The following is a 13526-nucleotide window of genomic DNA, read 5'->3' as shown; positions in this document are numbered from 1 at the left end:
CCCGGCCGCGTCCAGGCCCAGCCCCGCAGGGCTGCCCCGTCGGGAGGCGGGAGTGGGCGGGGGCGCGCCCCCGGGCGAAGGGGTCCTTTCAACCTTGAAAACAGATCAGTGGAGAAGGGCTTTGTGCTCCCGCTTAGCCGAGCCAGAAACGCCGTTCGGAGGAAGGTTTCTTTTGTTCCCTTGGCTGGGAAAGGTCAAATTTTCTTCTCACACCACCCGATTAAGGCATCTGGAGGAGGGCTTTGAGGAGGTCCCGGGGTGCAGGTGGAGAGTTTTTATCACATTCTCAAAGGGGTATGGGAGCGCTGAAAGAGTAAATGCCACGGGTCCCTCCGCCTGGAATTTCAGACAGACCATGCCCAAAGGTTGGGGCTGCAAATTCTATTATAAACCGGCATGCACACCACAGGGAAGGGGAAATGGGGGAGGGGTTCAATCCTCTCTTGCAGGGCCCCACTCACCCCCACCCCCCAGCCCTCTTGGTTAGTAGGGGTGACGCAAGGGTTTAAGTCTCAGTACTACGAAGCTATCTGCAGCCACTGCAGCACCAGCCAGGGAGGGACCCCCATGGCGCAGCAGACCTCTCCTGTCTCACCTGCTGCTCCCCTCAGCAGAGGGTTTTAGTGGCTCCACGGTTCTGCTTCCAGCTCTTTCTGGTGAATCCTCTCACCCCCCACACCTGTGGCCTTCACCCCAGCTCATGTATGCACAAATAAATAAAGCACATCTTTCTAAAAAGGAAAAAAGAAAAATGCAACATTATGACACGGAGTCTAAATTCCTTCTGTCTGGGGAACAACAAAAAGCGAAGCTTGCGCATGGATGAGATTTTAAAGAGTCTAGATGAATGGACGAACCTGATGAATTGCTACTAGTGTTTATCGCTGGGGAATAAGCTTGGAAGAGGCACTTTTCAAAAAAAAAAACAACATGCAATTTATGTTGAATTGTATTTGGGTTGGAGGCAAGTATTACTTTTGGGAGGGAGAAGCCTGTCCCTTGTGGTGGCAGAGTGCCAGCAGCTCACAAAGGCAGGCAGGCTCAGGCCTCCCTGTTCACCAGCCTGGACGAGGTTCCCTCTCTGTAAATACCCAGCACCTTGGCAATGCTTCACCACGTGCTTGACTGTAAATACCCAGCACCTTGGCAATGCTTCACCACGTGCTTGATGATGCATTGTGTATTAGAAGATATTATAAGACTTCATTTTTCAAGACAGGGCAATGGAACCTTGTATCAAGCGCAACAGAAATCAACTGAGCAGTTAAGAGCTGAAGACAGAAAAAGTGACTAGGATGGGCTCTGCCCCCCTGGAGTTCAAGGTCTAGTTCAGGGCTTCTGAATGCCTTGTCTTTGTTGTATGGCAGGTTGTTGATAGCAGTTTTCCAGACATTCGTGCTGTCTCACAGTTGCTGGGGGTCAGGAATTCAGAGTGGCTTGCCTCTGGGTCTCTCTCGGGGTTGTGGGGTGAGGAGAAGACTTAACTGGAGCCACAGGGTCTACTCCAAGATGTCAGACACCTGGCAGTCAGTAGGACACCTCAGTTTTTGGCCACGTGACCCACCCCCCAGCTTAATGGCTGCGTATTTGTGCCACAAGAGTGATCCAGGAGACAAAGGTAGAAGCTAGAGTATCATTTAGGGCCTGACAGCCTTGGAAGTCACACCCCAGCATTCCCACCATTGTTTGTGAGAAGGGGCTCAGAACAGCCCACGCGCTAGGAGTACGGGAACTGGCTCAGTGGAACAGGGGCGGTAGCCAGAATCTGGGGGTTCTTTAAAAACACCACCTCTGTTGAAAACAGTCTCTGGCTCAGTCGGTCCAGGGTGGGGTCCGGCATCTGCATGCCCCAGGTGACACCGTGCGGTCCACAGGCCACACTGAGTCATGAGGGCATCAAACGCAGGAAGGGAACTCCAGTTTGGATGGCAACTGGGGACCTGAACTGCGTGCAGAGGAATATCCTTTGTCATCCTGGCATCATCTCTGGATGGCGTCCAAGTTTAAAATCACATTTCCTCTGAAAGGTCAGAGCAGTAAACGTAAAGGAAAGACATGACTGCCTTGTTAATACACGAGGACAAGCTGTAATGGAATTAACAGCCATCAAAGAGGAATTCATCTTGTCCTGGAAGCTCTCAGAAGCCTAACCCATCAGCCATGGGCTCTGAAGGGGCTGCTCACCGGCAGCAAACGTGGCTGTTCACAGCAGCTGCAGGCGCCCTCACGCAGCTAAGGCTCCCGGCTGCAGTGAGCAGCGAATGGAAGCCAGACAGAGCAGCAGCAGCTCAGACGAGCACGGCTTCTACCTGCAGGACCTGTTGGAAAATTAATTCCCTGGTCAGTGGCCTGAATCAAAATCTGCTTTTAAATACAGCATAAAATTAGAAACCCTGCGTTTTTTAATTGTTACGATTTACATAAAATTCACCATCTAAGGTATACAACTTGGTGAGTTTTAGAATATTCACAGCATGCCTGGCCACCATTTCCCAAGCATCTCATTCTTGAGGCTCATCCATGTCCTAGCAGGTGTCGACACTTCATTTTTTATGGCTGAATAATATTTCATCCTTTGGATGTACCATGTTATCCGTTCATCAGCTGATGGATGATGGGATTGTTTTTGCTTTGGGGTTGATATGATTCATGTTGAATTTTACATATATGGGGTTTATACCAAGGAGCTACTGTAACATATGGTAACTGCTGGGCTATTTCCCCAAGGGGCCTCGGTTTACAAGCCCACCAGCAATGAACAAGGGTTCCAATTTCACCACGTCCTCACCAACCTTTGCCATCTTTTCACTACCTTCTATTGCCTTGTGGGTAGAAGTGGTATCTCATCATGGTTTTCGCTAACCATTAATAATGCTGAGCATCTCATCAAAAGCTTACTGACGATTTGTAGGTCTTCTTTGGAGAAACGTCTGGCAATTCCTTTGCCTACTTTTAATTGAGCTGGGCTATTTCCATTGTTGAGTTGTAAAAATCCCTTATTTTTTTTTAGATGTTTCCCTTATCATATGTGATTTGCAAGTGCCTTCTCCCCTTCTGTGGGTTATCTCTTCACTTTCTTGATAGTGTTCTTTCAGGTGCAAAAGCTTTTATTCTGATGAAGCTCAATTTATCTATCTTCTTTTGTTGCTTGTGCAGCAAGCAAAGAAATGGCCTCTCTGATATCGAGGGTGCCTAACCCAGTTACTCAGATTTAACCTTGTATTCTTTTCTACGAGCTTTTAGCATTACTATTTACTTTTCAGTCCATTTTAAATTAATGTGGGTACTGGCTGTGAAGGAGGGGTGCAAGCTCATTCTTTTGTACGGGGGTACCTAGCTTTTATTTTTTCTTAATCAAGCAAGAATAGAGAATGCCATGCCTTTGATTTCTTGGTAGCTTTTTTTTTCTTCCTAGCTGGAAGACTGAGTTTTGTAACAAAATAATTTGTGTAAAACAGGAGTCTAGGGATCCAGTCTTCATGGATACAGATGTTCAATAAACTTGTGCTGGGGCACACGCACAGCCATCGTCTGGGATTATTGGGTGACAATGATTTCCAACAAGGCAAAGAGATTTCTTTATTCAACCCCATCAACAACTATTTATTGAGCACCTAATGTGTGTCAGAAATTAAAAGAAAGCTTCTTGTCTTATAGAACTTAAACACTTTCAGAGACAAAGACAAGACGCACAACCCATGGGAACGTGGCATAATATGCTAGACGGCGTCAGCGGGGCTGGCGGGGCAGCGCAGAGCATGGCAAGGGTGAGCCATGTGGTTGTGGGGCTGTAATTTTGAAAAAAGTGGTCAGGGTGGGTCTCCTTTGAAAGGCGACATCTGAGTGAAAACCTGGGGGTTAGGAACTGGGGGCCACATTCCAGGCAGTGGGATGGGCCACTGCCACGAAGAGGCCTGTGTCGCTGAAGCAGCCTGGGGAAGGGGCGAGGGGCCACGGAGGAGCAGGTCACACGGCCTTGAAACCAGCACAGGGGCTTCACTCTGAGGGAAATGGGAAAAGCTCCGGACAGTCCTGCAATGAGCTGTAGCAGCGTGTGGCGGGCTTATGGCTGCTGGGTTGAGAAGGGACCATGGGAGGACAAGAGAAAGGCAGGAAGAACAGTCAGGAGGCTTGAAAATAACCCAGGTGAGCAATGAGGGTGGCTGGGCCCGGGTGACACAGGTGACACAGCAGCATGTGGGAGATCTGGGGTGTGGTGGGGCAGGTGTCAAAGGTGACACCAGCAATCTCATCCTGGGGGCTAGAAGGATGGAGATGCCACACATGGGGGTGGGGATGGTCAAGGGGGCTTGAGGGAGAGTTCAGCCTGAGGCAAGTGGAACTTAAGAGCCCCTGAGTTCAGATGAGAAGCTGTAGACACAGATGTGAAGGAATCTGCCAGAGGCAGGAGACACCTCAGCTGGGATCCAGAGAGGCCCAGCCCAGAGCCTCCCTCCTCCCACACTTCTGCAGGGGGTTGGGAACATCTGACCCTCCCCCTCTTGTATTTCTTTCTCCTTCCCTCCCTTCCTTTCAGCCGGCACCTAGAGTGTGCCAGGAAACAGCAAAGATGTTGTTCTGCCTCAATAAACGCAGTCAATTAGAGACAGAAAACGCACAGCGAAGAGCTGGCGCCTTTTGTGTGCAGCCAGCTGGGCAGGCCTGCGAAATGCTGCTCGAGCGCTCACACGGGGGGCTTGAAATCTCAAGCTGCCTTTAACCTACTCTCCCATGTTTAATTTACTGCAGTTATCAGAAGCCTGATTCACTTGACTGTAAAAAGTGAAAGTCACTCTTGGTTCAGGGAAAGAGGCTGGAGAGGATAAATCCACACTACCCCCAAGACCCTTCAAAGCCGGGCAGTGGCAAGTCGCAGGCAGTGATGAGGCCTGATGGGAGATGGGAGGCAAAGATGGGACAAGAGGCGCCCACTCCAGGCCAGGGTGCCCCGCCCGACTCATGCCAGGGAGCTCTGGAAACCCCGCTGGTCCCAGGCCCTCACTGTAGGTCAGGATGTAAGATCTGCAATCAGAACACTTTTAGACATCGCCACTGACACCCCGATGTGCAGCCAGCGAGCAGAACCACAGGTCTCAGATTTTCACCATCATCTAAAATTGTGTAAATCAAAAAAGACCTCAGTGAAGTATGAAAACTTTTGAGCTTGGGTTCATGTTTTGGCGACAGACCTGAAAACCTATTATAATTCAACTCTGTGAAGAATCCATGTCGTGACTTCTGTGAGGGGCTAACCCAGCCCCCAGGACCAAGCGCACATGACAGGACGATCCACATCTGCTGGAAGTGGCTCGCCAAACAGTCCTGGCGGGTCAGTCTTCAGCACTCTTGGGTTCTAAACTACCTTCCACTACCAGTAAACTAGGAAGATTCTCTCAAAGATTCCTGTTACTTTGATGCTCCATGTTCCGGGAAAAATTAACTCTGGACCAAACAAGGTAAACTGTCCGCCCATGGCACTAAGGCAGCACGGAGGGAAAGCAACACTGGATACTCACGAAAACCCTCAGTTTATTAACAGAATCCACGGGCAGTAGCTGCACGTTTCCTCTTGGGCCACTGTCAGCAGCCGCATCACGGCCTGTCTTCCAGACAAGGGGATGCAGACGCATCTCAGAGCCTCTCGGACAGGTAGATTGCTGCGCTGCACCCAGCCTGGATGACTCTCTTCAAAGCAGCGTAGGCCGGGGCCTGTTGGGAGCAGCCAGTAAGCCCACAAAAGGCGCATCCCGGCCTCCCTCCCTGGCCGTCCCGGCCTCCCTCCCTGGCGGTAAGAGGAAGGCCCTGCCCAGCAGGGAGGGGAGTGCTCGCCAGACGAGAGATCTGGGTAACAGCTTCATTTCATCTGGAGAAGACCTATTCAGAAGCCGACATTGCCCTGCCTCAGCCACCTCACTCCTCTGGGTCCCTGGGAGGGGCAGGGAGGAAGCAAAAGAGGGCCCCTGTCGGGAGCAAAGTGTTTGCTGCTTTTGGTCAAAGCAGGGTGTTGGTTTCTTTTCTTTGGGGTCTCTCTGAAATCACTGCTTTTCTGGGTGCAGAGACCTCCCCACCTCCTCAACCTTCCAAATCAGGCGCCCAGGTACCACCGGCGCCCAGTGCCCGCAGTCCTACCAGCTCTGCGTCGTGCTCGAGGCCTGTGTCATGGTGCTCGAGCTCTTCATCCCGGAATTTCTTTATCACCTGGACACATAGAAAGGATGAAGCACGTCAGTGGTTCCCCTCTTTTGTGACAGGTAGGATTCGGGGGGCTCACATCACATCTCATCTAACACTAGGAAAGCAAACTTTCCCCAAAAGCAGTCAGTCACGACATTAAGCTTTGCGGTCTGGTCCCCGGCGTGACTGCCCAGCCCTGCCAAGGCGGGGCCAGCAGGACTGGACGTGGACAGAGGGTACGGCTGGGTTTCAAAGGTGCTGTGTTTACAGAAACACAGCCTGGCCGCAGGCTGCCGTTTCCCAGCCCCAGTTCAGCTGCCCTGCTTGTAATTAAGATATCACGGGCTGGCTTTAGTGATTCACTCAGCCCAAAGGGCTCGTGTACACAGCATGCGATGCTCAGAAGCCACCAGTGATCCAGAGGGCGAGGTGGTGGCTGGGTTCCGGAGCCAGGGGTTCTAGTCTCAACAGAGCACATGGCCCGGTCTCTGCTCCTCGGCTGCTTGCTTTAAGATGAGCCACTGACCAGACCTCTAAGGCCCTGTCATTCCCTAACACTCTGCTTGTTTTCTTCTTACTCACAGATCTGCCCTTTTCCCCTGGAGGGTTTTTCCAGAGCACAAATACCTGAAGCAGCTCCTGGTATTTCTCAGGATCCTCCTCCATCAGCGTCCTGATCTGGTTGTTGTAGTGCCGCGCTATGGACTCTTCCACAGCCACAGTGCAGGCCATGGCGCCCTCCTTCCCGAGCAGGGCAGTTCCCGCGCCTGGAACCATCAAGTTCAGCATGGTAGAGGCTGGGGCAGATGCAGTGGTGTGGGAGGTGGTGGCTGGCTGGGGCTGGCCAGCCTCAGCACTAGGGACCAGAGGGCTGTTCAGTCCCTTGTTGGGCTCTCCGGCGCCCCTGGCCTATACCCACTGGAGGCTAGTAGTGTCAGTCCCCAGTGTGACGACCAAAAGGTCTTTTCTAGATATTGCCAAGTGTCCTGAGGGGCAAACTCAGCAGCCTAAAGATCACCCTCCCTTTTAGTGTCAAACCGTGAATCACAGTAAGGACATTGCTCTCCCGCCAAGACTCTTTCTAACTTCCTGACTATGGCAGGGAGAAAGTCTCCCCTCGGGTATGTTTTTGGTTCTTCTAGACTATTTACTCTTTTTCCTTTTAACAGCGAGCAGATGTCAGCTGAGAACCTCTGTCAGGGTGCATCCGCTGCCTACAGCTAAGTGACTCTAGCCTTTTCTTCTGTCATGCTTACGCTTACTTTACCTGCTATTTATGAGACTTCTGATTTTGAGATTCTAATTTTGAATGTGAGCAAAAAAAGAAAAGCCAGTCAACTTAATTTTCAAAAATTACTAAGTTAAAAAAAAGGCCCTTAAGAGGTCACAGCAAGAACTGGGGAGGTGGGGCTCTGGTGATTCAACCCGCCCGGCTCCCTGGGGCCGCACGCTCCTGTGGGCAGACACGGACCCAGAGCAAACCCCGCCACGTTCCAGAGGGGCATCAGGATCGTCGGCCGGACCCGGAACGCGACCATCAAGTCACTGAACTTTTTCAAGTGGTCCTTTTCTTGATCCCACATTTTCTATAAGAAACAGAAAAATGATGATGTGCAAGCTACAAAGGGGGCCTGCTACCGACCGAGGAAGACACATGCCTGTCCATGCAGGATGAAGATGCAAAGCGGAAATGGAGAAAATGACGCTATTTCCGCCCCCCCCATCATCCTAGCAAGAAACTGAAACATCTGACTAAAAAGACTCTTGAAGACAGAGAAGAGCGTCCCAAAGCAAAAGAGGGGTGCCCCTGCACCACAAGGCTCCTACTAAGGGGTGAGACCCAACTGTGAGAAATGTGGTGCCCACCCCATTTCAAACTAGGAGGGCAGGACCATGCTGCCCTGCCTTCCGACTGCCAGCACACGGGGCCCTGGCCAGCAAAGGGGAATGGTGGAACAGGCGGAACAGCCCACAGGCAGCACTTCGTCAACGCCAGGCACTGTCAGAGAGCTTCACGCAGGCTCTCCCTTGATCTGTACAGCTGGGCCCTCCCTGGTGGCGCAAAGGGTTAAAGCATAGCACTGCAAGCCAGCCACAGCTGCTTCAGTGCCAGTTCCATCCTCCACCCCAGAGCTGACCCACATGGCGCGGCAGACCTCTCCTGTCTCCCTGCTGCTCCCCTCAGCAGTGTTCTTCAGTAGATCTGCCTGTTCTGCTCCCCACTCTGCCTCCGGTCACACCTCTCACCGCCCCTGCACCTCTGCTTGTACCCCAGCTCTGTTTGCATAAATAAATCGTTTAAAAAAAATCTGCACAGGAAAAAAAAAAAATCTGGACAGCTGCTTCCTGAAGGCCAGCTACATCATCCCTGTACAGGTGGCAAGACTGAGGCCTGGGGAGGTTAAAGGCTAGTCCAAGAACTTGGAGCAGGCAGTTCCCCTCAGCCTGAGTGCCAGTACAGAGCAGATTCCTCACACACAGCTCTCAGGTAGGACTTCATCCTACCCTGCAACTTGGAAATAGAGACCCTCAGAGGTCATGGGGTCACCCCAGGTTGCACAGGCGGGCACAAGTCTGAATGTGAACCCAAGCGTGTGTGACGACTTAACTTGGGCCCTCCCTGTGCCGGCAGTGGAGTGTTAAAAATGTCAGCCACGGGCAGTTTCACCTAATGCAGCTACTCTCAGTCCCACTGTGAAATTTAAATGCTACAGATTTGTTTGTGTGCTAGATGTTCTATCTGGGCTCTATACATCAAAAAACCATGATTTTCACTCCCCCACTCCCGTCACCAATTTGGGCTCTCTTGGGGCAACAGCAACCCCCTTTGGAATGCATAACCTGAGGGGATTCATACTGGAAAGACTTTGGAGCATTTCTTCCCATTCCTGACCCCCACACTCCCAGGTTTGGTAGATTGGGCTGACAAGAGGAATAAGAACACACCTGAATGACTGGTCCAACACTGGTCCGACCCAGGACAGCCATCTGCCCGGCATAGATGCGGTTTGCTCCATATTCGCCTGCATGATCCACCCGGATTATTCGATCCACAGTTGCCCGATTGATATTGTCTGAGGTCATTCGTGAACTGCATGACCTGACACTGATTCTTCCTCCACAAGCTGCAAAGCAAGTATTTACTCTTCAGTACTCTCAGCACGTCAGAGCAAAGGTCACAAAGGAGCTCCCTGTCAGTGAGATACACCCATAGGTGTATTCTACACACACTACTAACAGTCTTTTTTTGTTTTGTTTTGTTTTTAAGCAGATTACTTACCAACACCTATGTTGGAGAAGATTTTATTTAAAGATTTGGATTTCTGATGCCACTTGAAATGTACAGATCTGGAAATCCTGAGCCTGCTTTCTCACAGGGCAGCTAGCATGGTAGCTAGAAGGGCATGATGCTCTGAGCACTTTCAATAAACGATTTCGCAATTGTCACCAACCCCTCCTGATTGACTCTTTTCTCAATCCCACTTTCACAGAACCCCAGAGCCTTCAAAACAACGGATGCTTTCTCCCAGCGGATCTCTGAAGTCAGGATTCTACATTGATAGCTTTAAAAAAATCAAAATGAAATGTCGCTGCAGTCAAAGCTGGAAATGGCAGGCTTGAGTTCTCCTAGGACACCTTATTTTGGGGACAGGTTTCACCTCATCTGGGAGTCTCACTAATTATGGACACATAAGGAGTCCAAATGAATGCCTCTTGCCTTTAAAATGTAATTCTTCGGAAAAAAAAATGTAATTCTTTGGGATTAATTAGACTTTGACTTAACATAAAAATCTAATAGTAACACCATGCATTAAGGGATCTCAAAAGTATTCTTCCCTAAAGAGAAGGGTTTTGCAAAGTTTTTAGGTATATAAGGTGTTATCCTCCATTTCACAGATAAGGGGGTAAAGAGAGAAGAGGCAACTTAGTCTATAGTGTGAAGTCTGACACATCTTGTGTTTCAGGGTTCTTATGGCTCAAGGCCATGTCTTTTAGATACTTCTTTTCACTTAGGTTAACTTCAACACTGAGGAAACATGTGGAAAAATCTGCTTTCCTAATACTTTTTAATATCCCTTATTACCAGAAAGACACAGCCTTGGTTTCAAGCCTTGGTAGGCAATAGTATCTAAAATGATTTAATAACTTTTGATTTCCTACCTACTTATTTGTCATGATTATTCCATTAAGGGTAGGCTGTGCCATATCCCTATACTGTAAAGGTTTAATTTCAAAGATATAATTTCACTTTAATATGGGGCACAATTATAGAAAAAAAAAACTTTTAATAATCAAAACCCCTGGTGGCCTAGGGGTTAAGTCTCACAGCTACCACCACCACGATCTGGCCTCAAAACCCAGGCAGGGAGCTAACCTTTAACATTAGTAATAATATCAGTAACAACAATAATAATAAATTAAAAGTACAATTAATGTTGTTGGTACAAGGCAAAAATCCTGATACACGAGTAAACGATTTCACAATTTTCTGAGGCGGCTCGGAAGAAAGGTGGGGCCTGGATTCAAATTCAATGCTCTCTCCTCTGCATCCTGCTCCTGCTCCTTCCCCACCGCCGGGCCTACAGATGTGGGCGGTACTTAGTATACAGAAAGAGGAGCCAGGGCAACGCCCCTGTCGAGCGTGGGGCTTAGGGATCAGCATGTCCGACAAGCTTCGGAATGAACGGACCCTGCTGAGCGCTGGCCCTGAGCGACGGCTACGACAGACACTGAACTTTCAAGGTCGCCGAGCGCCACGGGCAGGGAACGCCGACCACACCTGCAGTGACGTCAAGGCACAGGTGCGACAGTCACCGCCCCGGCGCCGAAGCCGGCCTCACGCCCCCTCCCCGGCCTCCAGCGCTCCCGCAGAGTCTCGCAGTACATCGCTCCGTCGCATCCCTGTGACGTGTAACTCCTGCCCCTGACCTCTCCGGCCCAAGCCTCAGAGAAGCCCCTGGCTCGCCTGCCCAGCGCGTGGCCGAAGCTGCGCCCCTCTGTTACCTGAGAGCGACCACCGGGCGCCCGTGCGTAGCCGCCACAGGGAATGAGCCGCCGCCGCCCTGGCCCTGCTCATGGCCGCGGCAATAAGGAAATCGCTACCTTGAGAGACGCGGGCCAAAAGTGCCCTTGGCACAGACTGATGACGCACGCACGCGAGGACGCTCCTGCCCTGCCTCGCCGGTGGAAACGCCCCTAGGCCCTTGTCTCCATTCAATTGGTTGGGAGCGGCAAGTGAAGAGATTCTATTGGATACGATCAATAGCAATCTCTCAGGAAGCTTACGCTAGGAAAGGGACCTTGGGTTGCCATGGAGATGAGAATGCCAAGTGGTTCAAGGGTTAAGGCTGCTCACCTATATTCGTAGGTTAGAGGACCGTGAGGAATTTCTTTATTGGCGCAGTCTTCGTATATTCTGCCTTACCAACACGGAAAGAGGTTTTTCTTTCCCGTCATCCACTGTAATACAGTGAAATTGCTGAAATTAAATTCCATGTGGTCGGTATTGCTTCTCTCTAATGGGACTGACAAGCTATAATCTGTCTTCCTTTTAGATTTCCTAGGACACTTTTAAAAACACACTCTTTGTTGATGTGCATCTGTTTGGGCAACTGATTTTTCTGGGTGGGAAGGATGATGATTTAGAAATATATGCCATACTTCAAAGCGCATTCCCAGAATAACAAATATTCTTCTCTGGGGGATACTGACAATGGAGGCTATACATGCTTGAGAACAGGGAGTATGTAAGAAACTCCACCTTCCAATTTTGCTGCGAACCTAGTAACTTTTTTAATTCAAAATGTCTAAAGAAACCAATTGGACACTTTAAAAAAAAAAGATGCCTGCCCTCTCATACAGCAATCCTACTTCTAGAGACCTATTAAAAGTATTTTGAGTTGTGTAAGAGGGCAAAAAAAAGGTCAAAGATACGTATCTGGATGGGTATATATAATAATATTGGTTAACTGTAGAGGGTTGAGAAAGGGGCTTTTATCTACATGCTTGGAGTGTGTGTGTGTATATAGAGAATGTATATATCACATATGTATTGTAAAATTGAAGTTGTTTTCAAATTCCTGTGGCACACTGCAATACCTTAATACTATGAGTTTTTATATACTTTTATTGTTTTAATATTTTTTTACATTATTATTTTGTACATTTTTTCATCTCAGTTGTAATCCTCATGGACTTTCCACCACCACTTCATCCATGTGCTATCACCATTTCCCCGTTTTGATCTTGTTTCCCTCTCCTCCCCTTTAGAATGTCTCTGGTTTCTAGTTGTTAGTTGATATTCTTTTTCACTTTATTACATATATATATATATATTTTTTCCTGATCCTTTACACACCTGCTATGAGTGAAACCATCTGGTATTTTTTTCTTTCGATTTAAACTCAAACAGTTCTAAGTGTAACATTCTCATGTAAAGTTAGAGAGGGTGTATATGGTTCTCGAAAACTTTTAATATCCTAAATGTCTTAATCCCACTTACAAATCTGTTCCCAAGAAGAAAAAACTTGACAAAGATTTATGGATACCCTAGTCACTTATTATCAGGAAAACTTAGAAACAAAATGTTAGAGAACAAGGATGTTGAAAAAAGTTACCTGTATGTTGTATAATGTAATGAACATTTTGCAATGTTCATAAAGAGCTTTTGATGACATGACAAAGCGTATTAAGAGAAATATGATTACCAATATGTTCTTCTTTCCCTTCTTCCCATCTTCTCCACCTCCCTCAGTACTTTATCTTAATAGAAATTTTGTCAAGGCTAACAGTGGATGTCATGAATTGTGCTACTTATAAGTGACTTTTACTTTCTCCTCCGTAGCTTTCAAGTTTCTGCGTTTCTTTAATAAGCATGCATTTTTATGAGAAAACAAAATGTCAAAAGTATTATTTCTGAATTCAGTGCTCAAAAAGGTGAATATTTGTATTATTTTTCCTTCTTAAGCATAAAGAAACCTTAGCTCAGAAAGGTGAAGACACTCATAAAAAACCCAAGGAAGGAGCCTACCCACCCCACGTCCTAAGCACATTCCTTGCACTGGAAAGGAAGCCCACCAATAGAATTAGCTAATTCAGCCATCCCACATGTAAAGATACATTCAGAAGTTCTCTCTTCTCCAGCACCAGCTCCTGCAAGCGCCACTCTGGAAAGATGACTTCCTTTTGTCTCCAATACTTACACAAGTAGGTAGCTGTAATGAGATATGTAGCTGCAAGAATTTACTCTGCCAACTTAAGGGTTCATGCAAACTAAAAACTTGCCTAACTGGATTTTTCTCTTTGCTGGGATGAGACTATTTTGTGGTTGCAATAATGTGCAAGGCTGTCTT

General features: G+C 48.5%; 1 protein-coding gene across 3 annotated transcripts; it reads right to left on the bottom strand.

The window, feature by feature from the left end:
- Window positions 1-2089: 2089 nt before the first annotated feature.
- On the bottom strand, window positions 2090-11333 carry COQ7 (coenzyme Q7 homolog, ubiquinone (yeast)). Of its 3 annotated transcripts, XR_001145995.1 has the most exons (7): window positions 11179-11333; window positions 9121-9299; window positions 7646-7760; window positions 6802-6941; window positions 6130-6198; window positions 5517-5709; window positions 2090-2318 (listed from the first exon to the last, which is right to left on the bottom strand). XR_001145995.1 is itself a non-coding variant. In XM_004692095.2 (6 exons), the coding sequence occupies exons 1-6, from the start codon at window positions 11249-11251 to the stop codon at window positions 5632-5634; spliced, it is 654 nt and encodes a 217-aa protein (XP_004692152.1). In that variant the 5' UTR covers window positions 11252-11333; the 3' UTR covers window positions 5510-5631. The 3 variants fall into 3 exon arrangements, 2 of the variants coding, with proteins under 2 accessions (XP_004692152.1, XP_012587502.1); XM_004692095.2 differs by lacking the exon at window positions 2090-2318 and having other exon boundaries at window positions 5510-5709; XM_012732048.1 differs by lacking the exons at window positions 2090-2318; window positions 11179-11333 and adding an exon at window positions 10955-11099 and having other exon boundaries at window positions 5510-5709.
- Between the last annotated feature and the right edge of the window lie 2193 nt (window positions 11334-13526).

The sequence above is a fragment of the Condylura cristata genome, unplaced genomic scaffold (genome assembly GCF_000260355.1).
Source record: "Condylura cristata isolate star-nosed mole 26May11 unplaced genomic scaffold, ConCri1.0 scaffold00032, whole genome shotgun sequence".
Taxonomy (NCBI): domain Eukaryota; kingdom Metazoa; phylum Chordata; class Mammalia; order Eulipotyphla; family Talpidae; genus Condylura; species Condylura cristata.
The sequence above is the reverse complement of the archived record's forward strand: the minus strand, read 5'-3'. Positions and strand labels throughout refer to the sequence as shown.